This window comes from Sparus aurata, chromosome 14 (genome assembly GCF_900880675.1).
Source record: "Sparus aurata chromosome 14, fSpaAur1.1, whole genome shotgun sequence".
NCBI classification, from domain to species: domain Eukaryota; kingdom Metazoa; phylum Chordata; class Actinopteri; order Spariformes; family Sparidae; genus Sparus; species Sparus aurata.
Window position 1 is genome coordinate 11,043,182 of NC_044200.1, and position 25,558 is coordinate 11,068,739.

General features: G+C 40.5%; 2 protein-coding genes across 19 annotated transcripts in view; both read right to left on the reverse strand.

Moving 5' to 3' along the window:
• Positions 1-57: 57 nt before the first annotated feature.
• Positions 58-17,923, reverse strand: tnnt2e (troponin T2e, cardiac). Of its 7 annotated transcripts, none has more exons than XM_030439266.1 (19): positions 17,791-17,923; positions 14,545-14,592; positions 14,436-14,443; positions 14,306-14,329; positions 11,422-11,445; positions 10,776-10,796; positions 10,118-10,123; positions 9,787-9,801; positions 9,245-9,265; positions 7,372-7,383; positions 7,160-7,181; positions 6,676-6,736; positions 6,454-6,570; positions 6,283-6,360; positions 5,603-5,716; positions 5,166-5,278; positions 4,860-4,950; positions 3,974-4,014; positions 58-244 (listed from the first exon to the last, which is right to left on the reverse strand). In XM_030439266.1, exons 2-19 carry the CDS (start codon positions 14,574-14,576, stop codon positions 205-207), a joined length of 840 nt encoding a protein of 279 aa, XP_030295126.1. In that variant the 5' UTR covers positions 14,577-14,592; positions 17,791-17,923; the 3' UTR covers positions 58-204. The 7 variants fall into 7 exon arrangements, with proteins under 7 accessions (XP_030295126.1, XP_030295127.1, XP_030295125.1 ...); XM_030439267.1 differs by lacking the exons at positions 3,974-4,014; positions 17,791-17,923 and adding exons at positions 2,128-2,165; positions 17,247-17,356; XM_030439265.1 differs by lacking the exon at positions 17,791-17,923 and adding an exon at positions 17,247-17,356.
• A 1,105-nt stretch (positions 17,924-19,028) lies between these two features.
• Positions 19,029-25,558, reverse strand: part of cald1a (caldesmon 1a) — a 63,542-nt gene continuing 57,012 nt past the window's right edge. For 8 of the 12 annotated variants that reach the window (XM_030439709.1, XM_030439707.1, XM_030439713.1 and 5 more), the window contains 3 exons: positions 24,772-24,840; positions 23,080-23,116; positions 19,029-21,269 (listed from right to left, as the gene is read on the reverse strand). In XM_030439709.1, the coding sequence (XP_030295569.1) occupies positions 21,256-21,269; positions 23,080-23,116; positions 24,772-24,840 (120 nt within the window). In that variant the 3' untranslated portion in view covers positions 19,029-21,255. The other 4 variants (XR_003986686.1, XR_003986687.1, XM_030439711.1 and 1 more) reach the window with 3 other exon arrangements.

Genomic DNA, 25,558 nt, shown 5'->3' on the forward strand with positions numbered 1-25,558 from the left:
TGTTGGGAAGTCATAAAAAACATCCATTTGTATGAAATTTTAACCACACAACACGAATCAAAATCACAAGTCTTTTAATTGTTTGTCTACAACCAGCTGTTTTACTGCTATTCCATCGTTTTAAACGTACGTTTCTATCATTGAGGTCGATACTGCTGCTCATTTTCAGACGCTTCCTTGCAGAGCTCCTGCCGACGTTTGCATCTATCTCACCCTGCCCTTGGCCTTGCCTCTTCCTTTGGCGCTGTGGAAACAAAACAAAAAAAAATCAGCTTAAGGTGTGCATGCATAAATTAATATTTATTCATATATTTATTTAGTCTGGCATTGCTGTTTCATTTGGTGTTCCTCACAGAGTGAACACACAGCAGGTTTGGGTATCGCTGGATGTTTTTTACTCTAGTGGCTGTGTGGTATGGAGGCCCAAAGGGTTCAAAATTCATTAAATAACTAATCAAATGACAAAATACATTTCATTTAAGTTGAAAACATCTAATAAAGTAATCCAGTAACACCATCACTAATAAATGGTGATGGCTTTATATTTAACTATCACATTTTGTTAAGTTGCAACTGATGTTTATAAACCTTAACAATTAATTGCTTAAATGGTTTATAAAGTATTGTTTGTCAACAGTGACATAACTATTAACTAAAGTTTAATGACCTGAGTTGTGTCTGTCACAAATGTTAATTAACTTTTTATCGTCTCATTTATCAATTTTTTTATGCTTTGGGTCTCCATACAATTTAAAGAAAACTCTGAAAACTATTCTAGACAGACTTCTTGTCAAATAACTTTTCAAAGGGAATATTTTATCTTCAAGCTCCTGTTGAATGAAAGAAGGGTTCGTTGAAAAACATGCCAATATTTTAGCATCAAAGTAAGTTTCTTTTCAGTAAGGTAGCTCATGTAGCTCAACATTTGACGATGAGGTAAAATAACAAATTCTTAATATGAATTTCCAAACACCAACATTCGATACCTGTTTCTACAGACATAAGAGCACATATTCTTGAATGCATATAGACTGACTTTTCTTCACGTGATACATTTTGTTAGTGTATATGCCTTTGTAGTTCCCTATTAACTGTAACATTCATTAATGAAATTACAGTGGAGGGATGAGAAGGACTGAAGAGGGCAAAACACCAAAGCATCATGCTATTAGAAGAGGGAGAAGCACACGATTTCACGCAGCTGGCAGATGAAGATTGTTTCCTCTGAGCCGCAGCCTTACCTTTGAAACGCTGCCTTTGTTCTCTGTTTGCATCTTTGCCAATAAGATCTGACACATCCACAGTTTACTAGAGATTTGCCGTGAAAATCAGAATGTAGACACTTACCGGCTGGTACGACACAGACGTCTCTCTTTTTCTGCGTTAACACTTCGACATACGTAACTTCTTAAAAAGCATTTTTTCCATGAGGTTTTGTTCGGATTTACATTTCAAAATGTGTAACTGATACTGTTTCACAAAGCAGTTTTTAAAGAAAGTATATAAAATATGTTGCATTTTGGGACTGCTTCCCTTTTTTTTTAAAAAACTAGCTTCAAAGCTCAAATATAGCTGTGAATCTGGAACGAAGACTGCCTGGATCAAGATGGAAAGCGCGATGTTGAGTCATAGATTAACGAGAAGACTTTGGTCAAAAGAGAATAAAGAATATTAAGCACAGTAGGAAACTGGTACAGTACGGTAAGAAAGGAAAGATACGGTACGCATGAGCTTAAAACGGCTGACTTTCCACTACTGAGCTGATCTTTTTTCCGTGGCCGTCTGAAACAGGTAAAACTCCACATTTTACTTGTTTACAGCCATAGGAAGGTGAGATCTGCGCTGAGCAAAGTTAGAACTACTTCGGTGCTCACATGCGTCACATGATCCCCACTTCATATCAAGTAGGATTATGTGAGTTTAAAAGGCCTTGGGATAACACACTGGAGATCAGCACATGTCTTTGTATATGTTAAGGAGTTTGGCAAATGAAGATGTTGTGCCAGTATGGAAGGTTTTGTTTCCCGAGGCTCTTTAAATAAGGACCAAAACCACCTCAAAGTGCCTTTAAAGGTCGACGTCTCAGCGGCAGTACTGAGACGTACGTCAAAGATGGCTACTCCTTACCTCTGGTGGGCCTGAACACGAGCCATGAGCAGATTGATCTGTGGGGAACAAACAAACATGGAGGGGTGACTGAGCACAGGGACAACAGCAGACACAGACGGACACAAGCCGAGACAAAAGAGCGGACCACGTGGTCCAAAAGAAGAGCTCGGACATGTTCACCTCCAGAGAAGTTAGTCTGCAGATGGGGGACTCACCTTCAGTCTTCCTGACTGTGATGGTCATTTAACTAAATCCGGACGGACAGGCCAAAGAGTTCAGAACTGAAATACACAAACTGTCCCTTGGAGCGAAAGATGAGACTCCTTTGACGGCAAAACATGACTTCAGATCAAATTACGGCTGTCAAAAAACTGGGAAAGAAAGTATGACAGCTGAAATCATCTGCTGGAGACGAGATGGATCTTTTATGGATCCAATTTTTTAAAAACGGAGTGCAAGTATTTTGAAGAGTTATTTTTCAAAAACATTTCCGTTCATGGGCTTCAAGGCACAATGAAGTGACTGACATGTTCGGGAAGCTGCTTTTAAGAATGAGAAGCTCAGTACCACTTGCATGTTCCTAAATGTGGAGCTACAGCCATTTAGCTTAGAATAAAGACTGGAAAAGGCAACATGCCTATCATGACTTTTTGAACCCTGGATCAGAGGTAATATCATTCATACTGTATCTGTGAACAACTGAGTTGGAAAAAAATCTTCACGTCCAAGATATTTTTTGACAGCATAAACATCTCCCACTTGGGGAAAATAAAAGCCAACAAAGCTTTGGCAAATTGTCTGCCAAAACTGGTAGAGCCAAATAAAATAAAAACAAAATAGTAAACCATGTCTGGTTTCTCCTGTCGACTAAAGCTCCAAGTACGCAACACTAGCAAAAAATTACTGCGTACCCACATTGCGAATCTAGCATGGAGCAGTAGGGCTCATGTTATATTAAGTTTGTTTAATCCGAGTTACGCGAGCTTACCTTCAGGCAGGGTCATGCTAGCTGTTTCTAGTTTTCCAGTCTTAATGCCAAACTAAGCTAACAATAGACCAATTGGGTAAAAAGGTAAATAAAAAGTGAAAACTCTGAGGGATCCGGGCCATGATTGAAGATAAAACAACACATTTAATAGCGAGTAAATTATGTTAGACAATACCTAACGTTAGCATTAAACCACTTCCTAGCTAACATAACAGTTTAATAGTGTTACGCGACACGATTGGAAATGTGTAAATGAGTTATAAACTTAAACACATTTTACTTCCAGGTTTAATTAAATGTGTCTAAAATGTGTTGAATGTTATCAGACAGTAACATTAGCTAGGAAGTGGTTAAATGCTAACATCAAACCTTGAAATATGGCCCAGGTCCCTCCAGATTCTCACTTCCATTTGTCTTTTAAGTTGCTGATCAATTGGGAAGCGGTGAAATGATAACAATTGTCAGATTTCATACGATTACATGTATTCAAACCCGGAACAAAGCATGTTTGAGCTCCCCACTCTGAGCATGACGGCAGAGGAAAATGGCTGTCATGTGAATATGGACTGTTTAAAGCTTACATCTAACTCCGCGAGAGAGCAAATAGTTTCCTGAAGTTTACCCTTAGAGTCTTTTGTTTCTGGCTTCTTTACATGATGTTACACAATGGTACATATAGTTGAGTCAATATAACATCTGCCTTCTTGGATCTCTTCTTACGGATTTTAACACGACCATCAACACACACTACCTGCTTCACCGTCCAGCTCTGTTCTTGCTCCACTGTCCCAGACGCCGTTCGTGACCCGTCAACACACGGACAGCAAAACTACACAACAACCACGAGGCTCACACTCCTCATTAACAGTTACTCACAACTTCTGCTGCTCATTGATTCGGGTCTGGAGTACATTGATCTGGAAGTCAAGCCACATTCATTTTAGATCGGTGCCCCCAGGGCAACTTTCACTTTGAAGCAGTCGGCTTACGTACGGTTTCGGCTTTCGTATTCTGTTGCTTTTTCATGGCTGTAGGTGTACCATTGAGTTTCTTGTCATTATCATTTTCATCAAATTGCAAATGCTAGTTTGGCAACATGTGGATTTAAGATGGTAAACAAGGTAAACATGAAACTGTGAAGCTCCAGGAATGTTTCCTGGACTATGAAAAACTTAACCAGACCTTGCCATTTAATATGCTATCTTAAAGGATAAGGAGTTCATGTAGCCTAGTGTATCTAAACTCATGTTTTTTTTGTTTGGACATTTTGGGAAACAAATGTATTTCTATGCAAAACTGAACAAGACTGATACAACTCTTATGTCCTTGTGGTAAATATAAGCTAGCTAGAGCCATCAGCCATTTAGCTTAGCTTAAAGTTAAGACTGAAAGTAGCCCAAATCCGTTTATAGATATCCAAATCTGTCTACCAGCACTTCTGAAGCTCTCAAGCCAAAAGATTATATTTTGTTGGACACAGCCATGCTAGCTGTTTTTTCCGTTTCAATTCTTTGCTGAACTAAGCTAACTTAGCTGCTAGCTGCAGCTTCGCGTTTACCACTATCAGTCATTCATCTAACTCATAGAAAAAAGCAAACACCTAATTTAATACCCAAAATGGTAAAGTATTCCTTGATTTAACTTTGACACCATTGTTAAAAAATGTAGCTGAGCTTAGTTTTATAAAAAAAAAACTGACCAAAAAAATGTTCCATTTCATGAAGCCATTGGCACATGAACCCCGCGGGGGCGAAGCACTTACATCATATTTCTGTCTCTTCAGTTTCTCGCTGAGGTCAAACTTCTCAGCCTCCAGTGTCAGCAGCCACTGCCACAGCTCATTGGCCTTCTCCCTATTGAGCAAAAAAAAACAAAAAAAAAACAGGAGCACTTCAGCAACAGAAAAACTAAAAGGCCGTGCAAAAAACTGTAAATACAAGGAAATGGAAAGTGGATGGGAGTTTATTCACAAACAAATCACCTGCATCAGACCGTGAATGTTGTCATTAGCCCGTCTACGGAGCTGTGAACAAGGACTACTTGTAAAAAAAAAACATGACATCCTTACTTCACTTTGTCCTCGCTGAGATGTTCAATGTTGAGAGGCTTCCTCCTGTCTGCCAGGATCTTCTTTTTCTTCTCTCTCTCTGTCTGCTTCTTCGCTCCCTTCTTCCCGTCTTGCTGGATGGGAGAATAAATACAAGAGGATGTGTTGAAAGAATGAAAGAGAGAAAATATCAAAGAGGCCGCGAAAGCTCAAACTCTGATCCTATTTCTTATTAAATTCAAGTGCTAACACACAAACCATATATCATCATCTTTCCGTCGCTCATCTCAGGATCAATAAAATGTATTTCCTAACACAAACACTTGAAACCACACATAAAAAAAAAAATGGAGCTTCAGGATATTTGTTATTGTGGCTACCTACAACCTGCCAACCCTTCTTTGTATGTGTAGCTGCAGTGTGTGTGTGTGTGTGTGTGTGTGTGTGTGTTGACTGACCCTCTGCTGGACGCCGCCGTATTGCTGAGTCCTGTTCGTCAGAGCCTTCTTCTTCTTGGCGTCCTCGTCTTGCCTCTTCCGTGCATCCTCCTGCTCCCTTCGCTCCTTTTCTTCCTGCGACACAGATTGCACGAGACGGTCAGCGGAAATGGAAAGAAAAACTCGCCACACCTATCCCACCTCGTCTCTTTAACTTCTGCACCAAATACTGATGGCAGAATCTGTCGCCTAATTACACATCTAGCCAAAACGGTACAATATCATTTAATTTGGAGTTGTGTTCCGGTCCACCTGGCAAATGTAAGGCCGGTACTGAGTTCTCTGGTCTCCAAAGACTCCTGGGGGTGACGTCTGGCTCTTTAGCTGCTAAATGTGGCACCGTGTTCACCAGCTAGTTGCTCATTTTGGCGCCAAGAAGGTAGTAACTTTAATCTACCTTTTATAAACGGAAAAGAGTTACCTGCTAAGTCCTACCTGCCGGTAAAACCAAACAAGTTAAAAAGTTTCCGATAATTGATAAAAAGCTGCAGAGTTGTGTGATTATGATAATGTGTGATTTAGGAGACCCCCTTGGCAAGATACAAACATGCCCGACACACTGATTGTATTTGTGAAGAAAGATTATTTGCTAGAGGTCAAGTCTTGGAAGAGATGAGATGACGATTGGAGGGAAAACTCACGGCCAGACGAGCCTGCCTCTCCTTCTCCAGCTCAGCGCGGATCCTCTGCTGCTCGGCCCTCTCGGCGCGACGCTTCTCCTGCACATTCATGCCCACAGACGCACAAATTAACAATCGTTTGCCGGGCCGGTGCGTCGCTCCGGTCAATCCGGCTTTCCTCGCAAGACTTACGATCCTGTTGACTAGAGCGACGAGCTCCGCCTCGTCGTTCTTCCTCTGGATGAAATGGGCCTCGATCAGGGACTGCAGCTCAGTCAGATCCTTCTCCTGACGCTTCCTGTGGATGTCCTGCAGTTACACAGACACACATTATGAGAACCTTTAACGACCTTTTAATTTAAACCCTAATCAAGTTCTAAACTACTCCAGATATTCGGGCCTCGGTCCACTTACATCAAAGTCGACTTTGTCCCCCTCTGGTATCTTTGGCACAGATAAAGGTGGAGCAAATGCCCTAAAAACAACATTTCTTGGTTAGAATGAGACTAAGAACGACCTCTGACTCATTAGTTGTTCTAATGTGTATTAAAAAGGGGCACTACGTAGTTTTGGAGAAGAAAATCAAACTCGATATTAATGATAATGATAATAATGCAAACTCTGAAATATTTATTTTGTCCATAACCGATTAAACAAGCTGTTCTCAGAGGAAAATAAAGTACCAGAACACTGTTTGAAGCGAGAAAGGTGACAGGGTCCGCCACATGTAAACAAAGTAAAACAGTATAAATTGTGTTGTCCTTTAAAGTCAGTTTGTTTGTTCAGTTTATTCAGTCAGGAAAACAAAGAGAGGTTGTATATGTTGTTTGTTTAGACCTACATTTCCTTCCTAAAACTACATAGTGCACCTTTAAGTTTCAAATGAAATATGACTTACTTTGGTTTGGGTTTGGAGTCATCTGTTGCGACAAAAAAAAAAAGGATAATCACAGTTAATATAACACTAGTTTTGGGTTTTAATCTTTGATACAAGTAAATGTCCTATTTGATCTTAAAATAAAGTAAAATACTAATCATACCAAAACAGTATATCAATATAAACGTCACAAGAGTTTGGCTTTAGTACATTAAAAGAAGGTGCTCACTCACCCTGATTCTCTCCTGTAGGTCGAGAACATTTAAATATAATATTAGTAATTCATTAATGACCCTCACTAACAGAGCGAACACAAATGCACTCGATACACACACACACACGTTTTGTGTAAATAAATCAGTATTGAAACAGTGTATTTAGCTGGATGTTGGCAGACTGTACACCTACAGAGTCTGTGTGACATTTAAACAGATTATTGGCTTATCAGTTTCCGTTTCTCTGGAGATATTTAACAGACATGCCTATTCTCTCAACACTTCTGTTGAACCACTCACACGACCTAAGATATGCAAATATTCAACAAACAATCTGTAAAAACTATTCTTTGTTTATCGCCCCAATGCTCAGCTGACATCTTTGATTCCAAAATGTATGTAAATTGTACAGTTAATGACAAGTGTGTTAGACAATGAACACACTTTTGTTCGAATCCTTGTTGGTGAACGCTTCTTGTTCTCCTTTGCCAAAATAATCCATCCACCTCACAGGTGCAGCATAAAGATGCTAATGAGACATTAGTGATTACTGTGCAGGTGTGCGGGAATCATGTGGTTACCTCCACCAAAGAGGTTATGATTTTACCTGTTTGTTCATTTGTCAGCAGGACTTCATAAAAAACATCTTTATGCATTTCCTCGTTAATGTTGGATGAGTCGTGGCCCAGAACAGACCCAATTAAGTTCCAGTGTGGATACAGGATTTATTTTCTAATTTCTTTAATATTGAGATATTTTTGAAACATTTGTTTATTTCTCAGGGAGCAATGCTTGCAGAGCTGCATTAAGGTGGCTGCCATCTATGAGTGAGTACAATTTGAGTTTACATTATAGTTCACACAATGCCATGCATTAGGCTCGATTGGATAAACCCTTTTACCAGCAGACATTATGACTTGTCAGAGGAAAAGCAAAGATGCAGTTTCTTACATTAATGATGGCTTTACTCCATTTAGTTGAGATTTTTTTCCATTGCATCCAGTATTGTGCACGCTCACTCACCAACATGGCTTACTGGGACATTTAATGGAACTGAGCCATCCTGTGTGCTTTTCCTACTTTGACAAGTCATAACATCTTCTGTGAAGAGAGACCCTGTGGCGGAGGTATGCGCTCTACTGAGTGGTATCCTAGATTAAGCTTTTTTGGGGGTATCTGTGAACGAAACATGCATACCTGTAAGCCTCGTCATGTGGAGTCCATATTTTGGCGTCTAATAAATGTCTGTTCTCAAGATTAGAGTGGCCTTTTATTGTGACCAGTCTGAGACACACCTGTGTGCTCATGATGTGCTACACCTGTGAGGTGAAGGGATAATCTAGGCAAAAGGTGAAGAGCTCACCAACATGGACTTTAACACGTTTGTGCTGGCTATCTGAGAGCAATAATTCCGAAAAAGTCTTAAAACCTTTACTTCAAACAAGTGTTGCATTTGCATTTTTATTACGCGTACTTACTAAAACCACAAATTGACTATTAATCCTTACATGTCGTGCATTGATAGATCTTGTTTTGTAGTTGAAATTACAGCCATCTGTGCACCAATCCCTTAAAAATCTACAGACAAAGCAAAGCTCTCAGCAGGCGGACTATCAAAATAAAATGCAATGTCTGTCTATAAAAAGACTATTCTCTGCTGTAGCCATTTTCCACACATCCAATACACTCGTTTGTCATAAAATGAGCAGCATGTGTAACTGAATGTGTAGCAGCATTCTGACAATGGGTGTGAAGTTGGTTTCTTCACACTCTCCAAAAAGCTGTATTCAAAAGAACAACATATGCTTTGTCTTGGCGGGCGGCGTGTCAGTAAGCGTGGACGAGCAAAGACACCAGACAGTGTTACAGCCTCGTCGGTAAGTTACAGTACCTTCATCTGCGGCCGGAGAATCTGTGACAAAAAGGACGAGTTAGTGCATCAGCTGGAAGCATACAAATGGATTCACTTGATTATTTGCAAATTCTGTTTCACTCACGCCAGATATCCGCTTTGCATATTTTTATATGGAACACTTTCTTTGCTGTCACCAAGAGCAATAGAAAGTCTAAACAGTGTCTGTATGCCCTGTCAAACTGGGTTGGTGTAAGCACTCTGGGGGGTTTCGAGCCCCGAAAGCTGGGTTTTACTTTCAGACAGTGGAGGCGGTTCCTTTATAGAAGAGTGTTATCAGAATATTAAGGCGCGAAGGGGGAAAAAAAAAATAAAAAAGGGAAGATATTTACACTGCATAATTCATTGGTAAACGGGGAGCTGGGAAGACTCAAAGTCACCATTACTGTTTCCCACAAATATCTCAGCTCTAAGGTCTTCTTACTTAACTAAACATCTGTATGTGGGACGCACAAACCAGAGTTGGATTGTGTTATTAAGTCACAGCATGCGTATGTGTTTCAACAGAGAGTATGTGTTACCTTCCTCTGCAGGCTCTTTGTAAAGGCAATGTTGGACAGGCAACAGGAATCATAATCAGAGAAAGAAATGGAGAGAAGATCAGGAGAAGTTCATTGAAAAGCGACAACATGTCAATGTCACCACGGAGAAGGTTCAGGCAAAAGCAAAAGTTTGACTTAAAGTTCAAGAAAAGGAGTCTGTGCCATAAGAGAGTTGTCATGGTTCAAAAAGCAAAACTGTGTTTTATTCTCACACACACACACGCACACACACACACAAAAGATCGATGACCAATGAACACTTGATCATCATATACTATATCAGAACACAACAGTAGAAAAATCTCATTACCTTCTCCTGCAGCCTCCGTGTAAAGGCGATTGATCAGCGATCAGAATCAATGCAATAAATGGAGAATAATTCATCAGTAAATGGTCGTGATATGGTACTTTAATGTTACCTATGATTTAGCCAAAAGTTAGGGTGAAGCTTTATAAAAACCTGTAATATGTAATGTTATATATATATATATATATATATATATATATATATATATATATATATATATATATATATATATATATATATATATATATATATATATATATATATATATATATATATATATATATATATATATATATATATATATATATATAGTTGTAAGAAGTTGCAACTGATGTTTCTAATACGTTATAAGTACCGTGTCGTACGTCTATAAACATTTGGATGGCCATTGTCAAGTTTGCCACTGCTGTTTAAGTCTTTACAACTGCTTAATAAATGTTTTATAAAGCATTTCATTGTTTATGGCGAAATAACTATTGACTAAAGCTCAATTAACTACAAATTTACCATTCATGAATCATGAGTAATATAATGGGTAATATAGTGTTATAAAATTAGCGTTATTTACATATGTATGCAACATTTTTGTTAAAGCTAGACCAGTGGACACTTAATACATCGTATATTATATCAAAACACAACAGGAGAAAAGGGTCGTTACCTTCTTCTGCAGGAGGAGGCTCTGTGGTGGTGTGAAACAATGAAATGTGATTAGATGTGTCACACTGTCATCACAAAGTGAAGTTCGACGATAAATGTGCCATTAATATATTTATAAATAATGACATAAGAACACTAGACTAGGTCATATGTGATAACTTCACAACCATAAAATATCCAAAACAGCCAGTTTATAATCATGAATAAGATGATTAATATTTGATTATTCTAGGAAATTGTCATATTAAAGCAAATGCATAATCTTCTGAAGTGTACATTTATTTTGCATAAGCAGGAGGCCTCTTGGCAGCCAAACATAGTCGTGATCAACTAATAATGAAGATAGAAAAGCTAATATTGATAGAGGTAAATGAATGGTGCTGAAGTTGATGAGAGGTAAAACTAGAAAAGGCCATTTAAGTTTTGATTGCACTGCGCAGTCTGTGTTATTAATGTAAAATGGGTTTGTATGCAGAATTTATGATGGCAGAGGCTCATGTTATAGGAGCAGTTCCACGCATGAAACTATTAAAATATCAAATGGCACGTTTAATCTCAAGCCTTCTTCCATATAAATATTATGTTCCATAAAAGAAGCACAGATGGGGATTATAATGACACAGAAACATTTTTAAAGAGAGAATTACCTTCTACTTCAGGTGCGGCTCCTTCTGTAAAACAAGCATCAAAAAATAATTAATGAAGCCAAAAGACAACATGTCACCGCCCACACAATAATATGCCCGCAAGTGTCTGCGTAAAGGAAACAAACATAAAAAAAGAAAAAGGCTTTTATACTGACAAAAACAAGTCATACAAACTTTCTTCCTTCAGTGCTTCCATGTCTGAGCGAACAAAATAAGGATTACCGGATCAATGAGACTCTGGCAAACAGCTCAAGGCTGGGATTTGGTCAAACTCTGAGCACTGTGATATTGTCTCTGGGGACGCAGTGAAACCAATGCTGCTGTCTGACATTCTCAACAAAGCTAAAGAGAAAAAAAAAAACAAGGAATGATCTGGGATCAGAAACTGAGCCCCTGAGCTGTTTGTAGCATGTCAGAAATCAAAGCCTGATCTCAGCACATGACAGAACGGCGAGAGAAATGTCAGCATCGCTTCTGTTTACTTCGTAGCATCACCCTTTCACCTAATCCTACAGAAGTTAAGGTACTGTCAGCTGAGCGTACATACAACTATGAAAGTAAAAGTACTCGTTAGGCAGAAAGATGACAGATAAACTATTCATGATGACGTCATTAGATCGGTAATGTTGATGAGTCAGCAAAGCTAGTTTTTAGTGTCCAGTGGTCTCCAACCAGCTGCAGGGGTCGCTCCACCCAAAGGAAATAAGAGCTGTTGTGGGATGATTAATGGGCTAGAAAAGCTGCTGCATAAATTTGTTCATTTTTTTTTTTTTCTCAGCGATATCCAATTTGAAATCATGGACCATTTGACATTTTGAACGTTGAACAGTCATTTAAATGGAAATTATTGCTTTCATGGAGCAGCAAGCAACTCAGATGCTACCAAACGTGGCCCTGTCATCTTTAAAAGGTTCATTATTTGGGGAAATACATTTATTTTCTGAAAATAGTTTCAATACAAGATCGACACCGGTTTCACATGTACGCTACATCTAAGCCCACAGCCACCAGTCGGTTAGCTTAGCTTAGCACAACGGCAGGAAGCGAGGAAACAGAACCAGGCTAGCTGTTGCCCTCTGCATACAGTGTTTGTGCTAAGCTACATGCTGTACAGACATAACAGTGGTATCATTCATCTCAGCTTTTTATTCTCGTTGTACTCCTAATTTTTGTCACTCATTTAAAAAACTCATCACCTTGCTGACATTTTTGTTACCCCTTTAATTAACCACATGCTGTCCTTACATTTTCCCCCCGGGCCTCACAGAGTTATCAACTTACGCACTCGACACACAGACATACATCTATGGGTGTACTAGCAGCCGGATAACTTCAGTGATTTATGTCAGAAGCTTACATGCAGACCGCAGCCAGGCAGGCTCACAGATAACAGGTCCAGATAACAGAAACTCTAATAACACAAGAGGCAAAAAAAAATCCAACAAGGCAGACAGGATGAACTGGAGTGTGAGTGGGAGAGGGCTGGGAAGGTATGATGAGGCAGAGCGGAACCAGGTGAGAGTGGGCGGAGTATGCCAGGGAACAGGTGTGTGGATGGGTGGGGTAGTCAGGTAATGGGGAAAATGAGGGGAAGTCTGAGGGCATCTGGTGGATGAGGGGAGAATAACATTGAAGGGCCAGGAAGAACCCAGCTGTGACTGGAGAGGAGTGACAGGGAGGCAGACCGCGACGCCTCTCATCACTGTTAACAGATAAGATAAGCCTTTAAATGATCCCCAACACGGAAATCCAGGCAAAGTAATAAAAAAATTAGAAATATACAAAATGTTAAATTTAAATGACTAATTCTAATTAAAATAATTTATATTATAAACCCACAACCAGGTTTGTACTCTCAGTGATACAGTGGTGTGATCAATGGCAGCAAAGTCAGCAGAGTAAAAAAATAATATAGCATATACTTTAAGAGCATGTGCCAGAATAATATAGAAGGTCCTACACTTGGTGATTGTCAGTTTTAGTATAGAAATGTAAAATTTTATGTCATACATTATATTATAAAGCAGTATAAAACAATGTAATATGAGATTAACAATATAAGGTGATATTAAGTAGGTTAAAACTGTTGGCTATAACACAATATATAGTATACTGCTTGATAGCAGATTGTTTTTTACACTGTGCCCTTGGGAAAAAACACAAAACCATTATGGTGTTTGAGACTGAGATGACGGTAAGCTACAGCTACTCAGCTAAACTACACTAAGCTAATCTATGTGGGACTAGTTTAGCTGTTGTTTTTGACATACTTTAAATGAGATTTAGCCTCAAAAATATGCATTAAACTATATGAATGACAAAAAATGTTTCATTGTCAAAATGTATTTTTCAGTTGTAGGAAACTGGTCCGTCAATGTAGCCGAAGCAAAGGCTAGCTGTAGCGACGTGACCAGTTAGCTGTTTTTAGCTCTGTTTTGAGGTGAAATAATTCATATCTATGGCATGCTAATATTCTTGTTGTAAGATGAATGTCTGAAAGTCACATTTTGGTCTTTATTCAGATTCAGATGTGTCACTAGCCTACTGCATTTTGGTTTTGGAGGGTACAGTACAGCGACATAGCCTAGCATATAAAATACAAAGCATGTGAAATACAATACTGTGAGAGTGTTAGTATTTTATCGTATATATATCATGTCTGTAAGCTGTGACACGTCCAACATTGTTCAGTCTTCTGTATTGAAAGTCTAAAGTATATAAAGTATAAAAGTGACAAACTGAAAACACACTCATCTAGCTTGCTAGGTGGCTTTTATCATTGACAGCAGACACTGTAACAGCAGCAGACACACCGGAAACAAGACGAGACACACACACACACACACGCACACACACACACGTGAAGCCATGCAGAAGCCTTTACCTTCCTCTTGCTGGGTTTCTTCCTCTGAGGAGACACAATCAGGTCAGGTACGTCGAGCAACAGAAGCTTGAAAGTGACATTTTGCTTTCGAAAAAAAAAACAAAGCGAACGCTCTCAAACTCTTACTTACCCTCCTCCCTGAAAAAGGAGAGAAGTGAAGATGTGAACTTTTGGAGCAGTCAGTGGAAATGAAAAAAAAATATAAAAAAATGCTGCTTTAATATAAAGAAGGTACTCACAGCATCTCCTCGACTGCTTCTTCTTCAGACATCTTGATTTTAGATGAGCTGCGTAAAGGAGGAAGGAAGACAGCACATCAGAACATCAAGAATCACCACCTCAATTCAACACAGAACACACTAGGTGTATTTTTTCATAATTGTTCCTTGTTTAGAATGCAGCCACCTCACACACATAAATAACCAGACTCTCAATTCTCGTGAGCTCCGTTTAATTAGAGCTGGTTATATTTATTTTTGTATTTGAATGTTTTTTGTTTTTTTTTCTCTCGCTGTGATTTGTATTGTTGTTTGTCTCCTTGATTTCTCCCCGCTTCATCTTATCGACTGTAATGTTTCTACAAGCTCCGGAGGATTCTTTCCCTCGGACAGATGGTTTGTACCTCCCTCCCTTTCTTCTCATTTCAGCGCTTTTATCATTTGTGCAAACAACTAAACCAAAACCTACATAAAAAAAAAAGAAAGAAAAAAAAAAACCTTGGCTTCATGCTGTGAGATTGGAGCTATTGTAGAATTTGAAATGATTCCACCATGGGCACTGCAAAGCAGAGGCCCAGGGCTTTAAACAGCTCCAGGCCTAATCCTCAGCCATTTCCTCTTGGCACTGATCAAGGCTGCAGGCGGCCGACTGGAGTCTGAACAGCACAGAAAAACTACCAGGACTGCACGAGTCCTTCAGGGACGGACTGATGCATCTGAAGCTACGCATATCATGTTGGCTCAGAGACGTACACTCGGAAAAAACAATTTTCCAGGCGCTCAAAAGGCTCTGAAGTGGTGCGACGCAAAGGAAACGTCCAGCGTGACGAGTGTGATTTAGGCCGAGATTTGCGCATAACGTCTCATTGCTCTTTCAAAGGCGAAAGAGTTTCATCTGATTTTAAATGCATCGTCTGGAAACACACGCTTGGTTGATTTAAGGACATTCCACCAATTTTCAGTAAACTAGCCATAATGAGGTCAACAGTGGACTATATTTCAAAACCTGGTACCTACAGTACCCACAATACAACAGTGAGTGACGCCACTGGAGGCAGTTTACAATTACATGCAGCTTCCTCTGGAGCCACAAAGGGCTCTGTAATACTTTTTTCATGCATGCAGCAATACTGTAAACACACTGTAATATGTAAAATTAGAAGAGTTACCCTTTTAATTAAAACAGAGGTTACTGTTTGTTTTCTATGCATTACATACAGTATCTTTCTCGGGTATACTGATTCTTATTTTCATAAAATATACTTAGACAAGATCAAGCCCTTTTCACAGCGGGGTGTTTGGTGTAGATGTCAAGGTCACACGGGTGGATTTAATAAGGCCATGATAGCTGAAGTTCCTCATGCTGTATATAAATACATGTGTCCGAACATGACTGTCCCCCTGTGCCTTGTAATATTTGTTTCCTTCCATGGGCTGATAAATAACCAGATCGTAAAATCCGGTGTCGGTGGGCTGCAACAGTGGGGTGGGCGGGTGGGCGGGTTGAGGGTCTATTTTTAAGAATAATAGAGCGTGCTTTTTGAACAGGTGTGGAGCTGCTCCTGCAAGACAATGGGATTTGGCTCACCTCACTGTACTCACAGTAAATCAATGAGCTGGGACCCACATTCAGACGGGCTATTTTTTGCTGTTTGCGGTTTTGGTCAGCTGCTGGTCGGGGGGGGGGGGGGGGAAGCAATTCTTATAACAATGCCTCTCAGGAGTCTGCCTGCTCCTCATCATAGAAAACAAGCTCATTCCAATTTTGGTTTTTTTGTGAATAACCGCAACTTATTTGATGTACATGAGTGATGTCAGGATGAGGAAAATGAGTCCTGGCCCCTCTTTTTCTCTCTGCCTGGCCACGCTCCTGCTCTTTCTCCTCCAAGTTATTTCAAAGAGGCCAGCTGCAGTTTCGATCTCTCTCTCCCTCTCTGCGTGCCCTATTTACACTTCCCCCTATATGGTTACCGTCCACATTCTGTTACATGTCTGCTCAGATTCAAACATTGTGGTGTCTGGAGTCCCCTGTGTGGTTGTAACTTGTGTCATCAGACCGAGCAGCTGACGTCAAAGGCAGGGGAGGCGGGGGGGGGGGACGACAAATATGAAGAGGGGAAAGTGAGTGAGATTAAGAATGATAGAAAAGGAGAAAACAGAGTATCCGGTTGATGAAAAGCACTGACTGGAAAAGCCAGAGAGAAATTCCCAGCGGGCTGTCATGGCTGGGGTATTAAACCTGTATTTGCTTTTAATGCATGCGGTCAGTCCCCCATTTGGCTGAAACTGTGAAATAACACGCAGTCTGACAGCAGCAGGAATGTTGCGGGCACTGGTTTCGGCATTAGGGCAGCATTAAGTCAAAGCCCAAAGCATGCTACAGAACACTGCAGTCTCAGGGGCGAAGCTTAGCACCTTCTCCAGCAGCATTCGCCCCGCTCGGATCAGAATACATCAAAGAAAAGCCATCATAAAATCTTTAAGAGCCTACTTAGGCAAACGTCTGAGCCAATTTAATTCAGCACTCACGACTTTGTGTGAGTAACAGCCAGTTTTGCAGATCATGCAGAGGAGGCTCGTGTCATTTTTCAGCAGGAACTCAATTGAGATTTGTGTCGAAAAACAAATGAGTCCAAAAGGAGTTTCGTGAACACTTCTACAATGTTATTGATCTTCGCTGCAGCTCTGCACCCCGCAGGGTCACGGTCATGCTCGGGTCTTACCTCCTTGTGCGTCTCCTGAGGAAGAGTCTGGATTAGCAAGCAGGGTTATTCTTTCACATCCGGACAGAGGAGAAGGTTCAACCATCCTCCCAACCAAAAAGCACACTTAATACAGCCCTGTCCATCATGTGACCACATATCTTTTCTATGACTGGTTATGACCTGTCAGTTCTATTGTTGGGAGGCACAAGATGAGTTATACCTGGAGAGGAATGCTGCCTTCAAGTGCTCCTTGCCATCTGCTACATTCGACAGCCTGAAAATTTGAAAACACCACTTGTCCCACCTGGAAGTTTTACTTGGCCGGAGATTAAACAGATCTTGTAAAGTTTCTGCTTTTCGTTGTTGCTGCTTTTGAGACTTTTGAAACAGCGCTGAGCTGCTTTGTGCTGAAGTTGGTGAAAGGCATGCAAACTAGTTTTTAAAACATTCATTTAGTTTCGTCTAAGAGAATTTGTTGATGCTCTTCTCGCCGTCGCTGATGATTTCAAAGTTCTTTTCTCTTGAACTCCCAGTGCCGCGGACTTCAGAACACATTACTCACATCTTTAACCGGATAATCCCACAGCTTGGCTAACGTCCTCTCTCCAAATTGTGTTATCTTGCAAAAATATTGGATTCCTCTGTAAATAATCAGCTCAGGTCTCATATCGCTCTCCGTTTCAGGCTGGATAAAGATGTATGCTCAGTACCATTTCTGCAGCCTCCCTACAGTTTTACATGACATTGGACTTGCCCTGGACAGCTGCTCTGTTTATAGACTTATCTAAGGCATGCAATACTGTTGGCCATGACACTTTCAAGAAAACAATCCTGAACTGGTTCGATTCTGTCAGTCGCCTATGGTTTGAAAACTACCTCTCCTACAATGTGCAATGTAGGATGTGCCTTCTGACATTTTAAATGTTACTGATGGTTTTCCGCAAGGTTCAGTGTTTGGCCCACCGTGGTTCTAAATTTACATAAATTATATTGTCTCCTCTTCCTCTTCGTCTTCATTTGATTCACTGCAACTCTAACTACTTAACCGTAAATTTAACCCAGTGGCCAGAATATAACGTTGTCAATCAGATTGACATTTGTAATCTTATCACATTCTGATTGAATGTTTATTACCTTCAACAGTCTGAAACAAGTGAATACTTTTTAAGGTGACCTCTGGAACATTTCCAGCCATGTTTGTGGCAACCAAAACAGTTACTTAAAGCCTAAACATGCTATTTCCCTGCCCACAACCGAAGTGTTTTGTACCTAAACCTAGCTAGAACACAGGCACAGCATTGTCACAACATAAAATACATTTTTAACATATTTGTGATTGCAGTAGTGTACATTTACTCGTTTATTTGGTTGATAAGTGGTAAATTCAGACAGAACCAAATGTATGCTATTCACCGAGGCTACTAATGACAAATCTTTTAGCGCAGCAGTATAAATGGTGCCTGACTTTTACCACTAACCTTCTACCACTTCTTGATTATGATAAAATCCTTCATTCACGTTGGCAAAGACCAATTTTACAATATTTCTGACAACACTTATGGCAGCGGAGGACTTGCCAAGGACCGGGTCCTTATTCTGTCCTTTAAACATGCTTACAGTAAACATGTGCTATGTGCTACTAGGGCTGCAACTTCCTTTTACAATATTCCTAACAGCACTTGAACGCAGCAGAGGACTTGACAATGATTGAGCCCTCGGTCTGTCCTTTTAAAGCTGAGCCAAGGATTACAATGTAGCCTGTAGTGAAGTGTTGGAGTTACGGAAGGAAACTTAACAATGTGGAATACCTCAATGTCTTTATTGCTGTCGTTTGAGTCAAGGGTACAATGTTTAAAACATTCATCCAGTTGGAAACTGCCCACTTGTATGACATTGGGAGTGTTTAGAGAGACTACAGATAGTGTGTTTTTGCATAGGCTTAGCACTACACAAACAACAAGTGTCTGGTTAAACATGGAAATAAAAGAACTTTTAAAAAACATAAAATGGACATAAAGTTGTAAAAAAAAGAACAAAACCAAAAGGAAAAAAAAAAAACAATATGGCATTATGAAACCACTGTATGAAACAAAAAAACGAAACAGAAAAGTCACATTAAATCACACTTCAAAGTATTTTGGTCGAGCTCCCCTGCTCTTTTCAGGAGCCATGGAATGTGATTGTCAGACTTTTGAGCAGTAACATTGATCAATCTAATGCCCCGGCAAACCGTTCATATTATCAAAAGCTTGCAACGCGCAAGAACTATGAGAGGGAATGTGCTACTTAAGACAACATCAGTGAAAGAGAAACAAGTCTTAATAATGATACTAAGTTGCTTTGAGGCTATCGCGTACTGTACCTCAGCTGTCGTAAATGCTATCATTGCAATCATAAGGCCAGAAGAAATTACATAGTGGTAAATATCCTTGTACTGTAATAGTATCTTGCTATATGCTTAGGCACCTTGGCTTTACTTTGCATGCCCTCAATAAGAAAGTCATCGCTGAGCAGAAGAGTGTGCATAGAGGCAATAAAGAAGGCAGATTAAAGGGTAACTCCACCAATTTTACACATTAGAGAGTATTCACAGGTCTTGGGGAATTCTACTGCATATGTGGAAAAAGAAGTATAAAGCCTTTTGTGGCTCCAGGGGAAGCTGAATGTAATCTGGTGAATTGCCTCAAGTGATGTTGCTGAGTAGCCCAGTTGCATTGTGGGCAATGTAGGAGCACTGGTGTAGCACTGCCCTTCTATGACATTGTTTGACTCATCGTTTAAATGATAATTCAAATGATCAAAATTGATACAGCAGAACCAGAGATATCACCTTTTGTATCCCAATGCCTACATTACCAACAATGCAACGTAGCAGCTAAGTGACATCACTGGAAGTCATTTACAAAAGATTACATGCAGCTTCCTCTGGAGCCACAAAAGGCTTTATGCTACTACTTTTTTCCCCCCATATATGCAGCAGTACTCCTCAAGACGTGTAAACACACTTTTAAATGTGTGAAATTGGTGGACTTTAAGAAAGAGTTGGTTTGCCGATTTTTCCTACGTTATAAAACCTACAGCTACTAAGCAGCGAAGGTGCCTCACGCGCCTGCTTTTTTAAGAGGAATGTCTCGAGATTTTAAAGTGAACCAACAGGTACAAAAAAGCTACAAAAACAGCTAGGAGTAGAAAAAAGGACGAGACACATCAAAACATAAATAAAATGACATAAAGGATAATAAAAGTCATAATGGCCTTCTGAATATTGAACACTCCTATCACCACCCGAAATAACTGCCTGTTGGTGAATAGTCTCTGGATACAAAAAAAGCAAAAAATACCTTTTGTTACGAGTATAAAGATGTTATATAAGATACAGTATGATAGGTCATATTCAAAAACATCACATGTGCTAACATATATTACTCAGACCATTGCTGCACTATTGGTAAGACATAATAAAAGTGAACTCAGCTAAATTCTAGAAGTGCTTATATTTCTATCCTGAACTGGTGAACGTTGAATAAAATAGCAATGTGTGAAGCTTTTGCTTTAAATATAAATAAAAAAAAAAATAAGAAGAGATGGAAAATGTACTGTATGAGGGGGAGAACTGATTTCACCCATCTCTTTGGAATGTGGAAACTTTTATCTCAACCGCTCTATCGGCATGGAGCACAAACAGATAAATCTAAATTTAATTTGTTTGGGTTTTTTTTTTCTTCCTGGCAGGATTGTATTAAGTAATTAGTAATAGTAATTACAAATGTCCAAATTTCACAGCATTTTGTTTCTTTTAGAAAGCAAAAATAAAAAAAAAAATCATTGTGCAAAGGCACTATACGTCGCAACCGTACAAAAATATGATGCTGTTTTCGGTACAGTGCTTGGACAGCGTCTCTCCTGTCCCTCCGTTTTTTTCGTGGGGTCCCTCTTAGGATGTGATCATTATTTGGTTCTTAAGACAAAGTCATAGGAAGAGTCTTGGATTGTCGTGGTCCCCAGCTTTAGTGGCTCCTTCAAGACATTAGTGGCCCATACCTGGTGGGAGACAGAACAATGAGTCAGTCAGTGGCTGCAGACAGGTGTGGGTTCATGACTCTGACATTGTGGCACAGAAGGTCAAACAAAGCAACAAACACCAGGGTGAAGTGTTGAAGTCATGCAGTTAACATGCAGTTTAAAGGCAACTTGACGCTTCCTTTAAATTTCCCCCCTCCTCTTTTCAATTTTCCACACAAAGAATCAAAATAATTCTTCTGCTTTTAATCTGTTTCTGGTTCAATGGTCTTATCATTGTGATTCCATTAACAAGTCGGACTCTGAGAGGGATATTATAGAGGCTGTTTGCTTGATCATCAATCAAAAGTATTTACATTTCCTCAAAATGGTGAAAATGACTTAGGAAGTTCTCTATTAAGCCCCCTAAGTTCTCTACTAGACCCAAGCATGTGGAGAGTGTGTGGCTGCTGGCTTGTATATGGTCCATTGTGCTGGTGTCAAATATCTGTAAGGTCTTGCAGCCAACTAAGAGCAAGAAATCCAAAATCTACACAAAGCCCTTTGTGATCCTCTGTCAGACTGTGATGGCGTGCTAATCTCCAACATGCCAACCATTAATCTGACAAACTGGGCTGGCAGCCCTCCGAGGAGGCACGGCTGTGGTCTGAGCAGCACAAGTGGACGTGCACATGAGTGGAAAGGCTGAAAGGTTCGAGTGGCGTCGAGATGGCTGTCGAGTGGGTTTACAGAGGTGAGATTGGTGTGTATATGTGTGTGTGTTTGTGTGTGTGTGTGATCCTGTGCGCTGAATATGCATCACACAGGGAGACATGTACGGAATCCCTCAAGGCCAAAATCTCTCTTCTGCCAACTGGGGGGACAAAAGGAGGAGGAGGCTGCACTTAGATCAGATTTTAAAATAGCAAACAATGTTTAAATGGCATCCTTAAAACGCTGCGTCGCAAAAGGCCAAACGGCAAGCTGGTGGTATGATAGGTGCGTGATGTGTTCTGAGGCACATGGTGTCGTATAAATCAAAGTGCTAGAGATATGACAACTTACTTAAGGAGATGGCCGCACCTTCATTCTCTGTAATAATTTGGTGTTACCAACACGTAGACTTTACTTGGGCCCAGGTATATTAACGGCTACTTAAGTATTTTTAACATTTTTTACCTTTATTTTTTATGCGTACACTGAGGTGGATGTTTAAAAGCCACAATATGTATATTATATTCTGAAAAAGACAGTTGATTGTCTCATTCGTAAAATACAAATGCTTTTAGGTAAACGCCATTCTGTTGGAAACTCTGTGATTACTGTTTGCAAAAGTTCTAGTTCATGAAGACAACTGTAAAATGTTCGCTGGTGGGAAGCCAGTGAGGGATTGTGTTTGTTTTCTCGCTGCACTGGTGACATCTACTGGTGGCTTGAGTTCCAAGTTTTTTCCACAGTGTAGCTAGAGCAGGGTCAGTTATCTTTCCCTTCCCTTTCTATCTTTAAATCAAAGCACTGTCAGCTGCCTGTGTGCATTTAAAAGCATATAGTCACTGATAGAGTCAATAAAAATCTCACAAAATTTTTTTTCTTTCCATTTCTTTTTTTTTTAAACCTCAACTAAAGGATTAAGCGCTCCTTTATGGGCTGAGAAAATCCCCTGTGTTTTGTTTTCTGAAAGCAATTAGAAAAATGAAAAAAAAAAAAAGAAGGAAACCCATTGTGGCCAAGCTAAGAGCAAGGCGATGTTTCTTGGGAGCCACAAGTTCCCCCCGCCTGCCCATCCATTTGTGTGTCTTTTTTTCACACCCATTCACAAGCTCCAAGAGTCTGTTGCCTCGTAAGAACTCACCGTTGGCGACTGATTTGGTCTCCCCTCTGCCTGCCACCTGCAAGACACGAAGACAGGAAGGTAATAAGGCAGCACAGATGCAGACGGATGCAGAAAGGGAGCTAGTGCCTCGACCAACTTCTGATCTTTACATCTCCACCTACACAGACTCTCCAGATCTCCCTCACCAGTCGCTATCCTGCTCATCTTGCCTTCACTGACATCACATCATAGCACGGTTAGCTAATGACAAGGTCGCTAACCGCTACCTTTCCTGTCCAGGGCCCTTTTTACGTCAGCGCAGACCACCGCCTGGTGCCCTCCAGCTCCACCACTCAATGTGGCGGACCACAGCCTGTAGCCTGAGCTGCAGCTGCTGGCTGCAGGAGCACACTACTAGCAGGGTAGGAAGGAAGGAAAGAAGGCAGGAAAGTTTATACTAGAGGAGGCTGATTAGGTAGAACCTCCTTGTCGCACTTTATTATAAAATCTTTGGTTTGACAACTACTATGCAGCTCCATGAACACAGCTTTTCCTATGTATAGGGGTAAAGATAAGATAAGTTTATACACAGTCGGACTTGTTTGAAAATGTGAGGTGATAACAGTGATTCAATACTGCGCAACCCAGCAAGGCGCCCAACTTGTAAAGGATGCTGTAAACAGTTTCTGCATTAAGGTGGTATAAAGTGAAGCTGGGCTGAGAGCTGTGATTTGTGGTTGTCAGAAGAAGGAGCGGTGATGTGATTCAGCCATTCGTGAAGAAAAAAAAAAAGAAAAAAAAAAAGCAGTTGGACAACAGGCGCACTGTGGAAGTTTTTTCTCTTTTTACGACGCAGAATTTACACCAAACCGTAATCTTCTGGATCTCGTTTGAGTCGGCTTTAACGAGTTATGGGTGTTAATGGAGTCGACGGCGTAATCCCTTAAAATTGCCTTTACTATGGCTCGGTTGATGTGTTCGCTTTGTTCCTTGCGCTTTTACGCCACTTGGAACATCTGGCGGACGTGCTTTACAAGACTCCTTAATGCCCTCTGTGCATTTTTTGGAAAGCGGCTGATGTTTATTGCTCAATATTTACAGAAATGCGGATAATCACATCCTTTATGGAACATGAATAATATTAAACAGAGAGTCTGCCAGAAAATTACACGGAATGCAAGACGCATTTGTCAAATCACGACTCTTAGATATGATCGCCGTGATTAAAATGAGCGGCAGTGTCCAACAGCAGCAGAGCAGCCAACAACGCAGGGCGAAAAAAACAAAAAACAAAAAAAAAAACAGTCGACAGCGTGACAGCAGAGTGTGAGCTCATTCTGTGATACGTGCTTTGAGGAAACAATGTACTCTTTTACCTCTCCAGGCTTATTCCAGATTTAATGGTGAGGTCAACTAGCTATGAGAGTTCTTTAAAAAAAACAAAAAACAAACACAAGTGATTGTTACTCCCTTAGCTGCAACGCCAGGGTCAAAATGTTGTGAGATCATCTTAATATTCCACCGACATCACTGAGGCAAAAAACCCTCCTGATTGACAACAACTGGAAAGCCAGGAGAAACCACGGGAAATCCTTCCAAGACCACCAACCAATTTGGCACAGCTGAAGCTTCATCTGGATATCCTCCAGGGCATGCCACGGAGTGGATTTTCCCCCCGATGGGTGAGACTGGTACTGGACTGGTGAATAGTTTGAAATGAATCATAGCTACCTTGGTTGGGGAGGCGCCCTTGTTTTCCCATAGACTCCTCTTGTTGGTGACGTCGACAGGCTTCAGGTCCTGTCAAAGACAACGCGTTATGTCAGTGGTGCTCGACCTCCTGCGGGTCAATTTGAAAAATAGCCGTCATATTGTGGCAAATGGCGGAGTGCGAGTATGAGATGTAGAGGAGGACAGGGAGCTCAAGGTATGAGAGCAAAGGTTGATAGATGCTGTCAGGTAGAGAGGTGCTTGTGTGGAGGATGTGGAAAATAGCACTTTCACTAAAAGTCTGAGGCAATCCTCTTTTTAAGTCGTCCCACCACAATGCATAGAACTTTGCGGTGGACACTTGTATCTAAAGTTTCCTTTTCCTGCCATGTGTTACCTTTTCAAGCCATAATCTGCGACATTAAAAGCTCTAACATAAATATTTGGCTCAACTGTAGATAAGGGTGAAGAGAGGCGTGATACACATGAGCGGGACTGAAAAAAAGCTCCCAGTTCGTCTTCGAGCAAAGCTTATGATAAGCTTGAGATAAAATGCGTGAGTGACACTGCATAACAAACTGATGCCAGGTCTGTGATGTATGTGACAGACGTGAGAGGGGACTGCAGCAAGCTCAGACACTTCCTGAGTGATTTCCCTCTACGTCCACCAGGTGGTGCCAGAAAGATAGTATCTTGGCCCGACTGGCTCCACTGCATCATTTGAAAATGATTATAAAACATCTAGTGGACAGAACATAAGCAACGGTAATGTGACGTTGTTATAATAACAATGATACCGAATGGCGGA

Coding starts and splice junctions, on each gene's coding strand:
- tnnt2e (XM_030439266.1), bottom strand. CDS start 14,576: ATGTCTGAAGAAGAAGCAGTCGAGGAGATGCT. Junction 5,717..6,282: donor AGAGGCAGGCTCGTCTGGCC/GTGAGTTTTCCC, acceptor TCTGTGTCGCAG/GAAGAAAAGGAGCGAAGGGA. Junction 245..3,973: donor ATCAATGAGCAGCAGAAGTT/GTGAGTAACTGT, acceptor TTGTTTCCACAG/CGCCAAAGGAAGAGGCAAGG.